The sequence below is a fragment of the Dermacentor albipictus genome, chromosome 1, assembly GCF_038994185.2.
Source record: "Dermacentor albipictus isolate Rhodes 1998 colony chromosome 1, USDA_Dalb.pri_finalv2, whole genome shotgun sequence".
NCBI lineage: Eukaryota > Metazoa > Arthropoda > Arachnida > Ixodida > Ixodidae > Dermacentor > Dermacentor albipictus.
This window is the reverse complement of record NC_091821.1, coordinates 86414358-86436520: the sequence shown is the minus strand read 5'-3', so window position 1 is coordinate 86436520 and position 22163 is coordinate 86414358. Positions and strand designations below refer to the sequence as shown.

Sequence of the window (22163 nt, the reverse complement as noted above, 5' to 3'; positions counted from 1 at the left end):
GGAAAGAAATAAGAAGCTTCCATCCCAAACATTATTCAGTACCATCCATGGAGGGATGAAGACAGAAGACGGGGAGGATATAAGATTCTATGGTCAGGAATGGAAGCAGATCAAGACGGATAACAAGGCGGTCAAGGGAAGAGGAAGATTAAAAAAAATTAAATTATGGGGTTTTACATGCCAAAACTAATATCTGATTATGAGGCATGCCGTAGTGGGGGACTCCGGAAATTTCGACCGCCTGGGGTTCTTCAACGTGCACCTAAATCTAAGTACACGGGTGTTTTCGCATTTCGCCCCCATCGAAATGCGGCCGCCATGGCCGGGATTCGATCCCGCTACCTCGTGCTCAGCAGCCCAACACCATAGCCACTGAGCAACCACTGCGGGTAAGGAAGAGGAAGATAGAAAAGAGACATCAAATATGGCGATCAAGTTATCTTAATAAATGCTCAAAGGCTCCCAGCTTTCGGGGAATTTTGCAATGTTAAATTTGCATTTTCCATTTGTCCGCTTCAGCTGGTCCAACAGATGCAGTGTACAGTGCTACAGTATCTGTCTTTGGTGCAGAGTTATCAATTTGTGAGGTTTGTGCTTCAGATTATGGGGCTTAACATCCCAAAGCAACACACAGCTGAGACACTGTGGTGTGTGTGGGGGGGGCCTCTGTATTAATTTTTACAACCTGGGGTTATATGACCTTAACCAAAAACACGAGCGTTTTTATATTGCACCTCCTTTAGAATGTGGCCATGATGGCTGGGAGTTGAACCAACAACTTCATGAGCATGATGCAGTGATGGCATGATGCAGCGATGGCATGATGCAGCGATGATGAGCGATGGCATGATGCAGAATGCCATCGCCACTGTGCCACCACATAACTTTGCTGACCAAAATCCACAAATACAGTCAAGTCTGTAGGTTAGTATAGTTAATAAATTTCCATGTGACCAAAATCTGCATGCTCACATGAGTGTTCACTCCTATTCATTTCACAATCATGAGTGCGAGTATGACTGAATAATGAAGGGAGTGGGTGGATGTTAGTACATACCGAAGCGAGTGCCAGTGAGAATGAGGAAACACAAGAATGAACGTGAGTGGGAGCTGGTATTTGCTAGCGGAAAAGAGTTTGAACGAGAGTGACTGCACATGACTGACAGCACCTCAAATAATTTAATTCTGAGATTTTACGTGGCAAAACCACCATATGATTTATGAGGCATGCCGCAGTGGGCGACTTTGGATTAATTTTGACCAGCTGGGGTTCTTTAATGTGCCTATCGAACAGGAACACTGCATCACAGAAAAATCATGCACACAACTTTGGCTGTAAGGAGTAGCTTGTGTAGAAGACTTCATGTCTACAGATTTTTATTTGTGAAGGTGCACCAAAAAAGTTGCTGCTTAACAAAATGCATTTTTTACACTCGCATCAAAGCCAATTTATTTCAAGGATGGACTGGTCTAACTTTTCTTACCATTGCTTTGTCACTGGGAGGTTGCATTGCAAGCTCGCTAACATTTATAATCAAATGAAATTCAAAACTTACTTTTGCATGCCCTAGATAAAGAAACTACTAGTCTAAGCACCAAAGAGACAAAGGTAATATGCCGTCCAAATGCCGAAGTTCCACAGCACACTCTTTGGCACTGCTCAATAGGATGTTAATGAACTATTTGTCAGGCTATGTAGCCTTTAGCCTCTGCTCCCCCCCTTCCTGTAAGCAGTCTGCAATAAACTTTAATTCAATTCAGAAAGTCAGACGTCACTTCACTGATCAAAAGCCACTCTTACTGTCCCTCCCAAATTTAATCAGGACTGGCCTGCAATTTTATTTTCCTATACATTTCCATCAGTGTAATGTACAGCCACTCTTGGAATACATTCTTGTCCTTTAACGGCTTCTTTTATGTTTCGCCTTCTTAAAAGGCACATCCTGCTTCTGTTGAGCCCGAAGCTTGGCCACCTTCTGTGAGCGCAACCGCTTCTCCTTAACCTTTTCTTTCAACTTCTTGCGCTTCTTGCGCCGCTGCATCATCACCTCAAAGTCTGACAGTTTGTGCTTCTTTGCCTTCTTATCCCCCTGCTGTTCCTCTCCATCACCCTTGTCCTTCAGTGCTGCTGGCCCCTTTTTTGATTGACCACTTCGCTGGTTGTGGTGTCTCTTCAGCATGTAAGGCTTCCCAGCTACAATGCCACTTCCCTTCTTATTAGCTCTTTTAGCTTTTGGTGGTGCATCTGAAACATAAACAAGGAATATTCAGGCTTTTATTGCTATAACCTGCACAATGTACAGGCAACAGCTGTGTATGCTCTTCCACGTGGCCTCTTTCGTTGTTGCTACTTTGCCACAATGCATGCAGGGAGAGCTTTTGGTGTATGTTGCAGTAGCATATAGAGGCAACTGACAGCAAAGTTTTTAATATTCACGAAGCACTTTGGCAATGAAGGTTAAACAGTGCTGAGAGAAGAGGAGGAGGATGGCACTAGGCACAGGCAGATCTAGCCTTGTGCTCAGTGCTCAGCCATCACTTTATTGGCAATTGGTACTGCCTTGTTTTGGAAGTGACAGTGCATGGGATAGGAATGAGAGGTTTCTGTATTCACTGCCTCAGAGTAAAAGATCTGGTAAACAGGTAGAAGTGTGTGCCATACGCATGGCCTATTCTATAAGGACAGAAAATAACCTGTTTTTTACTTTTGTTATAGGTGCCCAATTTCCAAAGTCTGGCCTAACAGAGTTTTAGCATGTCTGGTATACTTGTATCGTTTACGGATTACCTGGTTAGCAGAGGGTAAACATGAGCAGCCAGATTGGTGACACCACCTGGTGGCACAGGGTTCAACCAGACAAACACAGAGCTATTATTACAGTTACCAAGTGTATTTCACTTCACTGCTGATGTAAACTTTGGAAGTGGCATAATCATGAACATGTTGCCTCCGTAAATCTTGTTTCGATGGAAAACTAAAGGAACACAAAAACATGTCTAAGGCAATGTGTCACAAGGCATTGCTACTAGTATACGATATCCAATACTGTTATGCAAATGCCTTTGTGTATACTAAAATACCAGACACGCTAAAGCTCTCTAATAACATACGGTTTATTAAGTGTTGCAGTGTCCCACATTTGTTTACAATAGCTCCACAGTTTCTATTGTAGTAAAGGCTTCAAATCTGTGGCAGGGACAGCTATGGTAGAGTTGCTCAACTTTGTTGTGATAGATGTGGCAATATGATTGACAAGCATATTAAATTACCGTTGATGCCTCTATGCCCAGGCACCCAGCATATAACCTATATGCAGGGTGTCTACCAAGTTGACATTTCCAAATTCCCTGAGTTTTCCAGGTTTTCCCTGAGTTCCTTTGCAAAATTCCCTGAGTGATGCTGAACTATGTTTTATGTCAAGACGGGCTGAAACCATATCGCTTGATGCTGTCACTCTCTAGGAAGCATATGAAAAAAATTAAAAAAGAGACAACTTAATGAAATTTGAATACTAAGGAGTAGTGTTTACGCTATTCAAAAGAAGAATAGAAGAGAGGGGTTAGTCAAATGCACAGCAAATAAAACGCCTTTGAAAAAAATTGCAAATTGAGTTGGACATTCTCAAATACAAATAAAAAGGAGATGCATACAGAAGCAAATATTGTCAAATATGAGCTATTTCTATCAACTGATGGCAAGCTCAGTGGTATGAGGCCCGAACTTTGTCACAATTGAGATTCTCTCTCAACAGCTTGTAAGTCAACCACAACTGTCCTGACACACTCTCAGCCCGCAAACGATGCCTCAGTGTTGTGTTCCACTGCTTTAATGAGTTTATTTTGGTTTGGATGAGGGACACCTGCATCTCGGCATCAGCCAACACTGTTTTTTGAGCTCAAAACGGTGGCAGCACACTTCCTTTCCCGTTCATTCCCCAATGCATAGGTCCTTTCTGTTCTTGTCCGCCTTCCCCCACTCGTTCGCCCCACAGACCTTTTGAAGCATCTTCTTGGTCAGTTTCAAAGTCCACGTCCGATTTTTCGAACTCCCCAGGGGCCACGAAAACGTCCGAAAATCGGCCGGTTGGAAAAATAAATGCATGTCATTTACTGCCCTTAAGGGCTCAATCTGCCACAGGCACATTCGAAAACGCTCTGCAGGCCTGTCAGTACACGTATTAGGCATATTGGTGCTTGTAGTGGACAGGAAATACCGGGTGCACGTGTGTATAATTAAGGAATACATACTGTGTCCCGTGGCAACAGCCCCTTCCCACGCTTGTTATGCTTCACTGCAATACTTTTGCGTATGCTTCACCAAGTAACATTTCTGTACAGAGGCGAAGCTGACTTTCGGTAAGTGGCATTATGCAACGCATCGTGCTTTCCAAGTTTCTAAGCCAATTGCGAGGACCGCAAAGGCGGAGTCCGTCCCATTGCTGACAGCAGCAAATTCTTTCAATAAGAAACGCTGCACTCAACAGCAAGAAGCTTCATAGCGAATGTCAAAGAAGCTAGGCCTAGCGTTGCCGCAGTGGTGGCTACGGCTGCCAGCGGATCATCGTGTGAGAGCGGCGGTTTGAGGCGGTGAGGTAATCAAAATGGCAGCGGTGGTAGCTTTGAATAATGCCGTTTTGGACCTGCGGTCACGGCAAAACATCAGGAAAATCAGACGGCAAAGAGTTCTTTCGTACGAAATTTCAGACGTTCTGATATATTGACTCTATGGGGTACGTGGTGGTGACGTGAAGCCGTCCAAATTATTGGGAATCCGGAAAGTCGGTTGTTGACTGTACACTGGCAACAGGGCGTCAAAGACTATTCATTACGATTCCTGTCTGTTACTCAAGCCAGCGTTACCGCGACTTTCAACCCTTTCAATAAACTTGCAGCTAATTTTCCCTGATAGAGGCACAAATACCCCGAGTTTTTCCTGAGTTTTTCCAGACTACTCAATATCCCTGAGAATTCCCGGTTTTCCCGGTTGGTAGACACCCTGTATATGTTGACAAGATGTGTACATGGTGCACAAAATTGAATAAAGTAAATACAGGATTTTAGTTGTTCTGTAGAAAACAAGCGATATGAACACCAGGACAAAGGACAAAACCATGCAGCTGTCCAGCTACCAGAAGTGGGCATTTTTGTCTTCTCCTTCTGTCCTGTTGCCTTTCCCTCCAGGCATGAGTGGATAGTATGCTAGCATTATACATGGTATAGAAGATGTATAAAAAATATATCTAAAATGTGATACATAGTTCAAAAGATCATATGCCCTGAGTCTGGTCTATTGTAATTCGGATAAAATACTTAAGTTCTTTTTCCAAGTGAGAACAAATTAGCTCTCTCTCTCTTACCATGAAAAACTCACGAGTGAATAAGAGAATTGGATTTATCATATCTGGCCGTGAAAACTTGGTGCACATTGCAATCATGGGTGCATTAGAAAGTAAGTACGGTAAACAACTCTGCATGATTTTAACACCAACATTGTCTTAAGATTGCCCTAACTGTTACACTATATGCAAGACTTGCATGGTTCCGAGTTTACTGCATCACAATGTGAAGGTATTGCCTTTTAAAAATGAAGGAACTTTACTTTGGTATACATGTACATACTAGAATATGCCTACACGGTGTGGGACCCCTGGGTAAAATGCGAGGCCGAAAAGGTTAAAAAAGTACCAAACTCAGATGTTCACTCTGTCAAGAACTTGCAAAAACACACCTTTAGTGTATACAGTGCCAAAACGTCATATGGTTGGCTCTGATTTCAAGACTAAAGAAAGGAATTGAGGCACAATCTATTCTGCTTCAGTTTATAATCTCGACTTGCACATTTTTGTAAACATTTGCCCAAATGTAATGAAACAATTTTGTGTTGAAGCTCATCACACAACATGCAAAAAGTCTGCAAAAAAACAGCCTTTTTCCCCCTACAAATTTTACACTAGAAATTAACACATAAAAAACAAACAAACAAGGTGTTCGAGTGATTCATTGATTCATGGGGTTAAAGCAACTCTGAAGCTATGACAGATGCTGTAGAGGAGGGCTCTGAATTAATTTTGAATACCCGTAACTCTTTGATGAGCACCGAAGTATAAGTAAATGAGCATTCTTGCATTTCGCTCCCATTGCTAGGGTGTTTGATTACTGTTAATCAGCCTACTGTGCTGCTTTGAACAAGAAAGACATTTGGGTGCTTCTGTAAGGCAAGTATTAACTGCTGTATCATTTATGATACAGCGTGCAGTTATGCGTTTTCTCTAGGAGAGCAGAAGCTGGTGTCCTTGTGAGGGAACATATTTGGTGGCAAAATATACAGCTTAGTATACTATTTCTTAGCACTGTTATTGCGATAAATATACCACACAGAGTGAAAATGCCCCTATTGTTTACAATACATACACCACGGTGCCTGCTGTGTTCTCAGAGCCAAAGACAACCGCTGTAACAAAGAGTACTCTGAGCAAGAGGAAGAAGGCATTCTTCTGAAGGACGTCTGAAATTTCGGATGGTGCAACCCTTCACCATCCGATTTTCCGGACTTTTTGCTGCGACTGAAGGTCTGAAACAGCAATAAACAAAGCCACCACTGCTGCCATTTTGATTATCTTGTAGCATCAAACCAGCGCTCTTGCACACCATCTGCTGGCAGCCACAGCAGCGTGGCTAGGCCTAGCTACTTTGACGTTCACCACGAAGCTTCATGCTGTTCAGTACCATGTTTTTCATTGAAATATTTCACTGCTGTCAGCAATGATGCTGGTTCCACCATTGTCATCCTCACGGACTGCTTCAAAGCATAGAAAGTACACAGCATGGGTCAAGCATTGCACAATGTTAGTTCTCAAAAGTCAGCTTCGCCGCACTAAAACGGTGTTACATGGTCAAACATACCAAGCAGAGAAAGGGGCCACTGTCAAGGGGCACAGTATGCATTCCTGAATTATACACACGTGCATTCACCGCCTCTTGTCACAATACAAGCACCAATACATCTTTTAAGTGTACTGGCAGACCCTCAGAGCTATTTAGGACGTGCCTGTGGCAATTCGAGACCTTGGGAGCAAAAAAAAAAAGCACTAATTTTTTTTTCTAATGTTTTTGTGGCACCTAGGGAGTCCGGAAAATCGGATGTTGACTGTATACCCATAACTGCACAGTGTATCATATATGATACAACTTTCACTCATAAAATCGCAACTACGTGCTTCTTCAAAAAAGTTAGGTTTGTCTGGGCATATAGTTGCCAACGGATAATTCGGACAGCTGCACAGTACTGCCAATGGCCCCAAAGACAATGTATATCACGACCAAAATCTTGGACACCTCACTTAGGACTTTGCACACACAACCGCATGCGGGCACTGTCTTGGGCAGTTTAAGAGCAATGATCTTGTTTTGATACATCACCAGCATGGTTGACCACGTTGCCAGCACCTCCTCGAAAATGATAGCAAAGCCTAGTTGTTGACTGCTCCCAAAATGCAGGGCACAGCAAGCCAAAACATTAAGTTATAAAATTTGCATTAGTGATTTCTCGTGCAAGTTCTGTGTGTCCAATGTTTGTTCATTTACGCTACAGCAGCATAGTTATATGTTAAACAGCAACCTGGTCCCGAGCGACTTTTTCAAGCAGCTTCAAATGGTGCCAACTCAACCCTCTATGTGTGCACTGGTGGAGGCGTCAATTCAGTGAGGGAAGCACTGGAACAATGACCGTTGTGAAGAAAAGTGATTATTCAGCTAATGCAGCGTGGTCAACTTCTGCGATGTGGCCAGGGAATAAATATTTTGTGCATGCGCTGACTGAAGTTTTGTGTGCCTGTAGACACAGCATGACAATGGTTGAGATATGAACTGACTAGGAGTGGTATTCTGGACATTGCCAAATTCTGCCACATTGTTGATTTCGCCATCTTGTCACTTCCTCAAACTGGTAGCATTGGAAAGTTTGACAATATGGGGGAATTACACAGTACGCAGAATAGCACCCCAGGTCGCGGGCAAGTGTACGTCCAAAAAAAGAAAACTTGCACCATACTCTTACAAACTCAATTTTGAAGATATGGTTAAACCTACATATAACGAAGTCAGTAAAATTGGAAATTTCATTCGTTATAGTGAAAATTTATCTTTTATGGAAATAAGTACAGTCGCCGATGAGTTTTTCTTACACAGTAGGGGCTGCAAAATTGTCGAAATTATCGGGCAATTAGAAAAGGCAAATCTGTATGAGAATTCTTTTTTTTTAAATTTGAGTCAGCGACAAAAGATAGTTTCATGCCGAGTCGATAATATATTCACATCGGTGGTACGAAGTGAAGTCCACTCCTACCCCCCGCAGCTGATAATGTCACCTGCGGTGGAATGATGCAATCATGAAAAGCACCGGCAAAATGCTTCATCTGCCTTTCGCTTCAACGTGCCTTCGAAACTCAAGATTATGCAACGTCGAGCACTAAACACGTGGGAAGACAGTGCACAATGCCATGCCCTCCAAGCTCGTCCAGTCTTTTCCCACGCAGTAGATTACCTCTAAAACAAGGCATGTAGGTTGCATGCTTTCAACCACGTAGACAATCATGCGCAGCCATAGCCGTAACGTACACCAACCTGACACATCACCTCCTTTGCTTTACAAGTTGATGAAGCCTTTTTACACTTCTCCAACCAAAATGTCACAGTACAGATCACAGAGACCATTACGCTATGCGTGCTGCCCAATGCCTGCCTTTGAGACCTTCGAGTTAGAGGGTGACATGATACCATGCAAAGAAACAGCACAAAAATGGGACAATAGCAGAGGTGTGTGAAACCAAACACTAAATTTTGTATCAAATCAAGAAAAAAATATATATATATTGAATCAACTATCAAATATCAGAACATTTAACAAACCTTTATGCGTACAAAAAAAATAATAATAATAACACGGTGCTGCACATGCTCAGATTACTCAAATTATGCAACAAGAATGTTGCTATTGGTAACTTAGGTACACCCGTAAGCAAAAGTATACGGACCAGGTATTGCACGATAAATCTCAATTTTTCCTCTGTTTGCGAATGCAACTGAAATTAAAGACTGCAGTCTAAACTTGGCATTACGATTTGTCTAGTGCACTTGTCAGTTTCTGTTTATGCGTGTTAATTACAATGAAATTCTGTTTTTTTGACGACCCTGTGGTCTGTATACTTTGGCTCACCAGTGTACCTAGAAATCAAGATGTGCAGTATGCTCTACTCTTATAAAAGGAAACACCAAATTAGTATGCCAGCTCTGATAACTCAGTTCACATACAAAGGTATGGAAAATATTTTTTGTCAACAGAATGTCCATTGAAAAGGACCAACTGCTTTTCCCTCGATGAAGCTGGAGAAATAGCAAAGCTGTCCTAAATACCAATACGGTTTTCAGTTTACTAGTGGTCCATACAGTGCTTAATGGCAGTCTTCTATTGCTTAAAAAGTTTTGCTTAAAATTGTTACTTTCCAGTTTTCTTCCAGAAAACAGGAGCGCTTTTCCATCTTTATGGTGGTTTCTGCTGGTTATTCTCAGCTTGTTAATACCATCTGTGCGACAGACAAAAGCAGGGAATGTGCATCCCTCCCCATGGTCATCGGTGCCTACCTGCGCAGCTCCGATGACAGCGTGGAGCGCTTCTGAGTTAGCCGCTCCGTAAAGGCCGACGATAGAGTTCTCAGATCGGGAGGCCCACGGCAAGTTCATGCAATGTGGGCCTGCTCCCAGTGGCTAATCGGCCTGATCTTCACACATGCTTCCGTGCTTTTTCACATGTGCTGCTTTTGTTGTTCCTTCTGTTCATGGAGCGTTAATCTTTTCTATCAGTCCAATCCACCTGGTCGAACCTTGTACCAATAGAGATTGCACGACATGGCAACGATGCATGCATCAAGGCACCAACCACGGCCAGGTCATTCATCAAATATACTGAATATTCGAAAAATTGAATATTAGATATTCAATTCATGAATCAAATTATCCGAACGTTACTTACTCGATTTGAAATTGACTATTCCAGTATTCGCACACCCCTAGACAATAGCTTAAGGACACAGCTATTTTCCTGTCTTTATGCTGTTTCTTCCCCACAGAAAGTCTCTAATAAGCTCACATATGCACCTTGCTGATGTAATAACAGGTAGGTCATTACAGACATGTTCAGCAAGTATTTGAAAATTAAATTTAACTGCAAAGTTCAAACATTTGTCATTTCAAGATACACATTCAATATGGGGGCTTATCATGGCCAAAGACGCAACATCACAACAAACAAGCATTAAAATCTCACCATCCTCATCAGGATCTTCATCCACTTCCCGACGGTACCAGTTTTGCTCATCATCATCCTCACTCTCCATTTCTGCATCTGCATCACTCCCTTGATTCATGTCCTGCTCACCCTCGAGCAAAGCTTCCTTTCTTCGCTTGTTCTCTTCCTGCTCCTGTTTGCGCTTCTCCTTTAGCTTCCTGCAATGAAGGATACCACTGCATCATGTTGGACTAAATTGTTGGTATAGCTAATGTGTTTTTATATACCAATATTACATGCAGCCAGAGGAAGGATCCTGCTTATTTTTCACAACCTGGGTAGTGAACAGTTCAGTGCACAGGCATTTTTGCATCCAGTCTCTATCATAATCTCGCAATGGGAGTTGGATCCACAACTCTTTCAGCCTCATTATGCTAATTTATGGTAGCTTACTAACTCAAATGACAAGCCTAAGCAAATCGTTCGCAGCTATCAAAATCATTACGAACACTACCTTCCCCTGAACCTTTCTGCTGCAAGTAGTGCATAGGCAATAAATTATGGTACAATGCGACCCACAAAGAAGTTCACAGGAAGACTGAGACTAAGTGAACAACAGTGGTTAAAAAAGGGATGTCTCAAGCTGGTGCCAATGTTCCAACAAGGAGACTTCTCACAACTACAGCAGTTGTTGCCTTGAATGAAGACAAGTCTCCTAGTCAAAACGTTGGCTCCAGGCCAAAACATCCCTTGTTGAACTATTTAATGCAACCTTGAGTTCGTCTCACATTTTATTTGCAGTGTAGGTCAGAGCCATGATTCACATCAGCCAATCAGAGAAGCCAACATGTAGATAGTGTCAGTCTGCAATATATCTATTGTACCCTGTGCCGCCTGCTTCATGGAGCATGTATGCAGATGATGGCGCAAGCAAACACTGAGCTTAACCATCCACAACACTGTTTGTCACGACGGATGGATACAAATTAGCACATATGCAGTGTCATTCACTGTCACTCGTTGGCTGGAGAATGCTGACAGTGGCAAGTTTTCATGGGAAGAATGCTTTCATGGCACATTTCTGATGTGGTTTTTGGAATGTTTGTTGTGGAGTAGGAGTAGCACAAGCAGCAGAAATGATGGCAGGTCAATTTTAGAAGAGTATTTTTGGGGGACAGTTGGTAAAACTTATTTGAAAGTTCTAACAATAACTAACACTAACAATACGTCGCAAAGCAAAACACATGATGGCCTAAAATGAAGATGAGATGAGCGGGACAAGCACTTGCCCCGCTCCTTGTTTCTCTTTTGGTCCCATGTTTCGCACTTCATTGTTGTCAAATAAGACAGGTCAACTAATATCAAGTGTTATCTGTCATCTGCGAAGTTTCTTTAGGTAAGAAAAAATATCTGCACTAGATTTCATAGTTAGTAAAGGAAAAATGAGACATCCACCCAATCGTAGCGATTGCTACAAAGGTGACCCATACGGGTTCCTCGAAAGAAAAGTGCAATTTCATAGTGCATGCAGGTAGCCATACAAGTTATGTGCAAAAGTGCTAAGTTACAGTACAGGATATCTTTGCTGTGAAGGATACACTTGACGATATTTATGTAATGTCATATCATGCAGCACATAAATTGTACAGTGCTCTATCTTATAGCTACAAATATAAATGTGCCATTACTAACAGCAGGATGACAAAAAGAATAATGGCGTATGTTGACAATTAAAAGGCCCAAGGGAATGTCTTTCACTTAAAGGGAAGCTGAAACACTTTTCGAAAAAAATGAGTTCCCTGCAGCATTTTACAGTTTTTAGTCCATTGAACACGAATATCTAGTTTAAAAAGGGCGGAAACAAACGCAAGCGGCTGTTTTTTGCAAGAAAACGAGCACCAGCGCCTCAGGGCATCGCGCGAACGCCACTGTTGTCCGTGATTGGTCGGGACCGCTGAGACGTCATTCACGGGGATCACGGGTCGGTGCCGCTGTTTCAGAACATAGCACGCTGTTCTGGTCTGGCTTCACAGATGAGTTGTAAGCATTATGGAATGTTCTCGCTATCTCGGACAGCTTGTATTTTCGCCTTACATGTTCGAACCGACAGCCGATACAGAAAACGATGGCGGCAACGACGATGTTGAGTGTGCCAACAGCGAGAACGATGTGTGCAGCTTCTCGCGCATTGGAAATATTAGCTGCTACGTGTGTTTTTTCATGTAGCTGCACGTTGCAATGACAGGAGAAAAAATGCGCTAAAGTGTCACTTGGAACTTGCTGCTGGAAGAATGTCGAATGACTAACTTCTCATTAGATTCTAAGCACGGGTGCATTTCCGCGATGTCAAGCATCTTGGCGTTGCTTGTCTTAATTTCGGTGGTTTTTAGCATGTTGATATACCATCGCAAACATAAGTACCACGTTTTAAAGCGCGCACATACAGTGCTGGAAGTTGCTTATCATACACATCCAGATCGAGATGGCCAGGGGGATTATATGTACAATATTCAGACTATGATTCGACGAGTTTGCGATTGTGGCTCGACTAAGAATCGGTATGCGTGCTGCATGCTAGTGTTGACATGTTAGGCAGTTTTAGCACCGCTGTGTAGTAAACACGGTAACTTTATGGTAACTGCAACCGTAGGTCGAATGTCACTAGGCAAGCCTAGCAACGCTAGCAACAACGTGTTTCCACATTGGTCGTAAGGCTATCCAGCTACGCTAAAGCTGTTACCAGATGTTCATGGCTGCAAATGTTAGCATTTCTCAGGTGCATCAATGTGGGCACCGGAACACCGGAGTTGGAATACCGATTGCCCGCATCGTTGTCAAGCTCCGATGATAATCACTGTCGTGGAAATGGTCCTAGCACAGCACAGTTGATTTCGTCGGCACGAAATTCTCTCTCCTCACCGCACGAACCCACTGCGCTGCAAGCTTCTTGTCCTTTGGGAGCATGTGAAACACCACATCGTCTCGCCCACCTGTGTTCGCACAGCCGAATGCTGCACAGAACGAGGGCATGTTGGGCGCCCTTGGCTGTAGGCACTTGCGCAGCACGGAAAGGAAGCACAGTTCACGAAAATCGCAAAAGAAAGCAAACGTCAGCGGCGGCAGATCACTCGTAGCATCATTTAGTAAAGCGCAGGACGGAAAGAAACATGCCAGCACATGCCAGCATGCCGGTCCGCCGGCACGCTGCCCGGGAATGACGTCACTCTCACCAGTTCTCTCCTCCAGCTGCCTCCTCACCCGGCACTCCGGGAAGCGACGGGGGCGTGTCCGCGGGGGGGATTTAGAAAGCAATTTCCGCCCCTTATATTAACAAAACGAATAAAAAAATTTCAGAACCGTAAATTATTAGGTCTGTTCTTCCCAACCCCAGCAATTCATGGAATTTGAAAACCGTTTCAGCTTCCCTTTAAGCTTAGGAGGAGCAGATAGGGTGGAGGGCAACAGGTACATACATGAACTATAAATACAGTCTGAGCACCAGATCACAAGTTATCTGCATCATAGTACTACTTATAACACAGAGGAAGAGCTCTACAGCTACATTTTATTTTGATGATGACGATTTATTGGCATTCCCTTTGAAACGGGGCATCGACAAATAGCCACCTAACCTGATGTAACAAAATCGGCACTCTCTATAAAATGCCAGAAGCTAAAAGTTGTTACATGGAAGAATTCATATTGGCACAAACGAGAAAATAACCTGAACACACAAATGAACTCCACTCTCGCTGCATAAAATGCTGAAATACTAAGTATTCACTCAATACATCATGAAACCTGATTATACCCCACTTTGCTGCATACTTACTTTAGTTCCAGACGTCGCTCACGAAGTGCTTTCATCTCCTCGGGTGTTCTTTGAACAAACGCATGGTACATAACTTCCCCAGTCATTAGGCCTTCTTCAATCTTCACCAATTTGAGTTTCATTCGTGGGCCCAGCTCTACCATCCTGAGAAACAATTGCAGTGAAATGAAAATGGTGGCAAATTTTTCCCTATGCACTATGAGTACAATGAAGTTCAATTTTAGGGACCCTGAAGCACACTTGAATTTTGGTTGTATATTATGTAGACCATGTCATACAAATAACTAATATACACCATTCTGCTGGGGTCCAGATTTCTACCATAAAATTCGAGAGCAGAGGCGACAGCTGGTGGCTCCAATGACAGTGACATGAACTGCACCACGGCAGTGTCATCATGAACTGACTTGGCACTTTACTCAAGTGCCATGTGTTGAGTGATTAACATGCCTACGTCCTATAGTTTAACTCAATTTTGGGCAACATTAGCTAGTCCAACCAACATAGGGAAGTCAAATCGCAGACATTGTGTTGCTAGACAGCACCTACCGTACTGAATATTACCAGCACCTCGCTCATGACTGGCTTACATCACATAACTAGAAGCACAGGATGTACATAAATTTTTTTTTCCCAATCTGTTTTTCAAGAAACTTGCACTTATACAAGCACAGAACCCAAGAGTCTGGTATCAAATTTCTGGAAGCAATCAAAGTATAAGATATTCAGTGCCCCTTTAAGATAAGATATCCCACCTTGTCTGGACAAAATATGAACTCAGCAGGACATCGGTTCATATTATATCCAGACAAGGTATATTTCGAATTCAATTCTTTGTTTTGCAGACATAACGCAGACCAAGATTCCAGAACTGGTTGGACCCGTGCTTGAGCAGCAGTTGCAATTCCAATGGAACAGTAACAAAACTAACTATATAATAAGGTTAAACCAAATTATTAATGTGTGTACCAGATACAAGTATTTAACATGAATACGCATATTTACACTTTACAGCTACAGTATTACAGGTCGAACATATAAGAAAAGCAACAAAAATTAACATATTTTAGCTAAAAACACGATTACAGTGAATTGATTAATGGATCTTAAAGGCACAAGGGCCAGTTCTGGCCAAAGAGCACTAAATGCAAGATATAAGAATGATGGTAACAAAGAATGAAACATGGCTGTAAAGGGGTCTAAAAAAGGTCTGTATATTTCTTAAAGATAAATATACTAAAATAATGGCAATGATTAGTGACGTGTGCTATGATCATAAAATCTTTGCAACTATGACTAAGCGAGACGTATGGGACACAGTACCACTAGTGCCTCAACAGAGCTCTTGCATGCAAAGGCCTGGAGGCATGTACTATCGGCCAAAAAAGTAAACGGACCACGGCGCAGCTGGCCGGAGCGGCTGCGGGGCTGCACCGGGGCGCTGCTATCTCGCTCCGTGCGCTGACGGCGAGAGTGCCCCGAGTGACGCCAGACTTCGCCCTCTCTCTCGCGCGGATCCTTGTCACGCTTGATAAATTTCTAGTGCACCGTTCGGTTGCTCTGCTGCTGACGGTCGCGACGAAGGGGACTGTGGTGCATCGCCGGTAGTTTAGAACATGGCGCTGTCGAACAGTAGTGGACGGCCACGGGGAGTCAAACCGCGCCACTGAGAAGGAACGAAGACTCGTTCTTAATGTTGTTTTGCTTATATTCACCATACCTCTCATATTAGTGCATTTCGCTGGCGTCCACCGCTGCTCGATTTTAGGCAACACTACGAAAGCAGCCGCAACGGCGGCTACGGTGACGCGCGCTTGCAGGTGCCAAGCTTTACTGCCGGCGCGGGTTCTCTGTCGATATTACTTTTCCGGCATTGTCTCCAGCAGTGGGTTTATTAACTATAGCAGTGCGCCTCCCCACACTGCTTTAATTCGCTACTACAATACACAGACCGTTATGAAACTTTCTTTACAAAAGTACCGTCAGAAAGAGATGATTGGAAAGAATCAATCGGAAAAACAAGTCGCTCGTGAAAGTTTATTCACGGAAGAAAATAAAAAATGGGGTTCCATGCGTGGAAGAGGTCCTCAATGGGATGAAAATTCGCCGTCGACCGCGATTACTTGGCCTACTCGCCTTGGCATCGAGTCATAGAGCGCTGCTACTAGATGCGGTCGTCTGCGCAGCGCTTCCCACTCTTTTTTCACGGCATGCCAAAGCTGATCCGCGGTGCCACAGCAAAGGTGCCAATAGCACACCGGCGTTCAATATTTCCTTTTTATTCTCTGGAACGGTGTCGGCGACGCGCTTTGTAGTGCGCGCTGCTATCCAGATATGATTCTGTCCAGCCATCGGACACTGGAAGACTAGGAAATTTTTAAGAACGAGAACGGTCGCATTCGTTTCGTAGCGAAAATGCCATCTCGGGTGCCGATTGAGGAGAGAAGGCGCATCGTGCGGCTTAGCATAGAAGATGTCCCTCAGCGTGAAATCTGCCGCCGCACCAGGAGGAGCAGAACATCGGTGAACCGCATTATTCAAGCCTATAGGGATGAATACGGTAGAATTGCTGATGCTCAGCGCAGTGGGCGGCCAAGGCTTACAACGTTGGTCCTCTTCCGCCTCTCCACACTGCTTTAATTCGCTACTACAATACACAGTCCGTTATTTTCTGATACACAGTCCATAATTTCTGATGCTCAGCGCAGTGGGCGGCCAAGGCTTACAACATTGGACCTCTTCCAACGTTGTAAGCCTTGGCCGCCCACTGCGCTGAGCATCAGAAATTACGGACTGTGTATCAGAAAATAACGGACTGTGTATTGTAGTAGCGAATTAAAACAGTGTGGAGAGGCGCACTGCTATAGTTAATAAACCCACTGCTGGAGACAATGCCGGAAAAGTAATATCGACAGAGAACCCGCGCCGGCAGTAAAGCTTGGCACCTGCAAGCGCGCGTCACCGTAGCCGCCGTTGCGGCTGCTTTCGTAGTGTTGCCTAAAATCGAGCAGCGGTGGACGCAGGCACGTACCCAGGATTTTTTTTCGGGGGGGGGGGGGGGGGGGCCCACCACCTACATCATCATCATCATCATCATCATCATCATCATCCTGTTTTATGTCCACTGCAGGACGAAGGCCTCTCCCTGCGATCTCCAATTACCCTTGTCCTGCGCCAACCGATTCCAACTAGCGCTCGCAAATTTCCTGAGTTCATCGCTCCACCTAGTGTTTTGTCGTCCTCGATTGCATTTCCTTTCTCTTGGTACCCATTCTGTAACCCTAATGGTCCAACGGTTATATAACCGGAGCATTACATGACCTGCCCAGCTACATTTTTTCCTCTTGATGTCAATTAGAATATCGTCTATACCCGTTCGCTCTCTGATCCAAACCACTCTCTTTCTCTCTTAACGTTATGCCTAGCAATCTTCGTTCGATCGCTCTTCGCGTGGTCCTTAACTTGCTCTCAAGTCTCTGCCCCATATGCACTGGCAAAATGCACTGGGAAATGCACTGGCAAATGCATTGGCACTGGACATATTGCACTGGCAAAATGCACTGACTCCACACCTTACTTTTCAATAATAGTGGTAAGCTTCCAGTCAGGAGCTGGCAATGTCTGCCGTATACGATCCAACCTATTTTTATTCTTCTGTGGATTTTCTTCTCATATCAGGATTCGCTCTGATTAATTGACCTAGGTAAACGTACTCCTTCACAGTCTCTAGTGGCCGACTGGCCATCCTGATCTCTTGTTCCTTTGCCCGGCTATTTATCATTATTTTCATCTTCTGCATAATAATATTCAACCCCACTCTTACACTCTCTCTGTTAAGGTCTCCAATCATTGGTTGTAACTCGTCTGCATTGTAGTTGAATAGAACAATGTCATCGGCAAACCGAAGGTTGATGGGATATTTGCCGTCGATCTTTACTCCTAAGCCTTCCTAGTTTAATAGCTTGAATTCTTCTAAGCACGCAGAAAATAGCTTTGGAGAAATTGTGTCTCCCTGTCTGACCCATTTCTCTACAGGTGTCTCCCTGCTTTTCTTGTGTAGAATTAAGGTAGCTGTAGAACCTCTGTAGATATTCTAACGCGAAAGACGAGTCAGTAAGACGAGAAACTATTTACAGATTATATTTACAACGGTTGCAGCGCTGACCAGTTAGATTCACAGCGCGAGCCCTGTTCGTTCTTCCTCCTCTTTTCTGGAGTGATGGCGCCTACGTGCCTCGTTCAAACAAACAAATACCTTACGCATGTAGCAATATTTTCCAAGCTTTTTACGTAAGCGTTCTGTACTCCTTGATTACGTAGTGCCTCTACGATTGCTGGTATCTCTACTGAATCAAATGCTTTTTCGTAGTCTATATAAGCCACATGGAGAGGCTTATTGTACTCTGCAGATTTCGCGATAACCTGATTGATGACATGGATGTGATCCATGGTAAAGTATCTCTTCCTGAAGCCAGCCTGTTCCCTTGGTTGACAAAATCCAGTGTTAACCTTATTCTATTGGAGATTATTTTGGTAAATATTTTATATAATACTGGGAGCAAGCTAATGGTCCCATAATTGTTCAATTCTTTAACGTCTCCTTTTTTTTGTGGATTAGTATAATGTCTGCATTCTTCCAGTTTTCTGGGACCCTTGCAGTCGATAGACACTTCGTATAAGGGGCCGCCAGTTTTCCAAGCAATATGTCTCCTCCATCGTTGTTTAAATCGACTGTTATTCCACCTTATTCTCCCGCTCTTCATCGTTTCATGTCTTGCAGGGCCCTTCTGACCTCATCGCTAGTTATAGGAGAGTTTCTGTATCCTGTTCATTACTGTTTCTAAGTGAACTATCGTGACTCCTCTGGGTACTGTATACAGGTCAGCTTAGAATTTTTCCGCTGCTTTTACTATATCTTCAATATTGCTGATGATATTATCCTTCTTATCTTTTAGTGCATACATCATGGTTTGTCCTATACCAGGTTTCTTTTTTTACTGATTTCAGGCTGCGTTCATTTTTGACGGCTTCTTCAGTCTTTCTCATGTTATAGTTTCGAATACCAGTTATTTTCGCCTTGATCAGTTTTGACAGTTCCCACGAATTGCGTAACGCTGTGCGGCCGCCAGTCCCATACAACCACGTAGAGCACAGGTCTCTGCTATTCAAGACGTACTGCGCTCGCTGCGGAAGGTTAGAAAAACACCCACATAAGCACAGCAGAGAAGTGGCTACGTGAGGCGGTTCGACCGATAACTGTAGAAGCGTCATTCAAAACAAGTAATTGTTCTCCACTTCCGGCGGCGTTTTCTCTACTTATTTTTTAAATAAAAAGATGTTGATCCATAAATATTCTCATAAACAACGGTTAACTTTTTTTATTATTCGCTTTTGCTTGCTGTTTCGTTGTTGCCTTAGCTCTCTCCCTTAGTAGATCGCTTAATTACTCAACTCCTTGCGATTTTTGTTTCCAGTTGCCAATTTTGCACGAAAAGCGCTATACAGTTAGGGAAAAACAGACGAGGTAACGGGCGACAGTCATCTTGCTTATGGGTTTAAGGGTTATTGCAGGGTTCCATGATGGACGCTCTTTCACACTATTTTATTTCCCACCTTATCTGACCCATATCACGTGTATATGGTTCCGGGCATCTGCCAGCGTCGCGGCGAGCCGTAACTCAAGGAAACAATGAAGCAAAGGGATAAGTTAAATGCAATTGGCGTTTTCTCTGGCCGCAACTCGTTCCATAAGAGTACAGACCAGCTGAGTAACAACCGCATCCCTCCCCTAGTCCCAGGATCAGCCTAAACAAAGAAGGTTGAACTAACAAAAGCAACAGCTATGCGCGTGATGGTTGAATAGATGGTGACAACTGAACGCATCTCGAGTTAATCGCGCGGGTGCGAAATCTACGAGAAAACTGTCCTTCACATTACAAGAGATGCCGATAACTACCGCCATCTAAAAGGAGTGAAAAAGGAAGCATAATGCTGACCGATGAACAGCTGCGAAGTCTCAACATTGATCTGGCGGCGCTTTAGGAATGTGTGAGGAGTGGTGGCGTGGGGAGGGAGGGGGTATGCCACTTGATTTCGGGGGGGGCCCGGGCCCCCCGGGGCCCCCCCCTGGGTACGTGCCTGGGTGGACGCCAGCGAAATGCACTAATATGAGAGGTATGGTGAATATAAGCAAAACAACATTAAGAACGAGTCTTCGTTCCTTCTCAGTGGCGCGGTTTGACTCCCCGTGGCCGTCCACTACTGTTCGACAGCGCCATGTTCTAAACTACCGGCGATGCACCACAGTCCCCTTCGTCGCGACCGTCAGCAGCAGAGCAACCGAACGGCGCACTAGAAATTTATCAAGCGTCACAAGGATCCGCGCGAGAGAGAGGGCGAAGTCTGGCGTCACTCGCGGCACTCTCGCCGTCAGCGCACGGAGCGAGATAGCAGCGTCCCGGTGCGGCCCCGCAGCCGCTCCGGCCAGCTGTGCCGTGGTCCGTTTACTTTTTTGGCCGATAGTACATGCTCTACAGCAGGGGCGTAGCCGGGGGGGGGTCTTATGGGATTCGATTATGCTCAATTTTGTCTAGAATGTCCTTTTCACACTCGAAAAGACACTTTAGCACGAACATTGTGAAATCGGGCTAGATTTTGCGGCAACTTTGAGCCTTTTGCTCGTAAGCCCCGTGACAATCGCACTGTGCTGTATCTTGGGTGAATAAACCCGCACTTGTTGACCACCTAACTCTGGAGCTTTCTCTGCACCATTTCGGAGTGTCGACGAACACTGCTGTAGTGCCATTGTGCGTTGGTGAGTGGAGGAGCGTCGTGCCCATTTCTGACCGTCGCTCGTAGGGTGAGCCTTGAGCAAACCCATCTCCACAATTAGAATTGATTAAATACGGCACACAGCATTTTCAGCAGCAGCACCGGCTACCCACTATGGAGCTCAACAAGAGGACGTTGCAGGACCATAAAAGGACAGGTCCTGCGTACACTGGCTGTACAAAACTACTATAACAAAACGTGGTATACCCAAGGTTGGCTATCCACACAAGGTTAACCCTTGCTGCCCGAGAAAACGGAAGTAAACGGAGATAAAGAGAGGATCAGAAAGGCTTCAAATAAAAGAGAAAGTCGAAGATTTAAGAGGAGGATAGGAAAAGGCAACGACCCACTGTTCTCGGACGGGTCAGTCCGAGGGTGCCGTCTTATGTGAAGCGGAGGCCAAAGAGGTGTCTTGCCTCTGCCGAGGGACCTTAAAGGTCCAAACATCCAACATCGGCTCAATCTACAGAATCCCCCTTTCCCCGGACATGGCTAAGCCATGCACGGTTTGACACGGGAGGGCCCAACCTCCATGTGCTCGGATCCGTGGTGTCGCAACACACCAAATGTTCACTGATACAGATGCCCCTGTGGGGTTTTGTACGTATAACCTACACCAAAAATTCTAAAATTTTAATAGTAAAGTTGGGGTGCTGATTATATGCATGAATTTCGCCTTGAGGTGTGGCTTCATGGCAGCAGGATGCATGCTTCTATGAAGACACATCTCAAGGCAAGGTACTTCACCCCTCAAACTCATTATCTCATCCAACCCGCTCCCCACCCCTGCATGTTGACACCTCCTTCTCCACTCTTTCATGGTCACCCATCCTCCTTTTTACGGGCTGCCATTTTGCCTTTAAGAGTTGGCCAATAGTGCACGTGGCATCGGAACAAATAGCGATTTGAGCTTGTGCGTCACATGATCATATGTCACCCATTCATGCAGCGCTCCCTTGGTTAGTGCTTTGCAATACGGGTGGAGAGCCAAATCACTGTTGGGAATTTCGGCTCGGTCACATTTGCTCCATCACCGTTGCCCATGCGAGGGCTGCCCGTCTGTATTGTCATCCTCTGTCGTGTGAATGCCAAGTGCGAAGTGATTTGATTCATGTCGCATGTCACGTGACTGATTCCGCTATCACGTCCGCTGTGTGAATCCAGCTTTCATCAAAGAGGGGGGAACAGAGCAGCAAGCTGAATATAGAATGTGGACTA

At 44.4% G+C, this 22163-nt stretch overlaps 1 protein-coding gene across 2 annotated transcripts in view; it reads right to left on the bottom strand.

The window, feature by feature from the left end:
- Positions 1–1776: 1776 nt before the first annotated feature.
- The window catches only part of ppan (Brix domain-containing protein peter pan), a 57442-nt gene continuing 37055 nt past the window's right edge, over positions 1777–22163 (bottom strand). For both annotated transcript variants that reach the window (XM_065424583.1, XM_065424584.1), the window contains exons 6-8: positions 14115–14258; positions 10322–10500; positions 1777–2245 (exon numbers count right to left, since the gene is read on the bottom strand). In XM_065424583.1, coding sequence (XP_065280655.1) covers positions 1902–2245; positions 10322–10500; positions 14115–14258 — 667 coding nt within the window. In that variant the 3' untranslated portion in view covers positions 1777–1901. The remainder of the gene's footprint in view (positions 2246–10321; positions 10501–14114; positions 14259–22163) is intronic.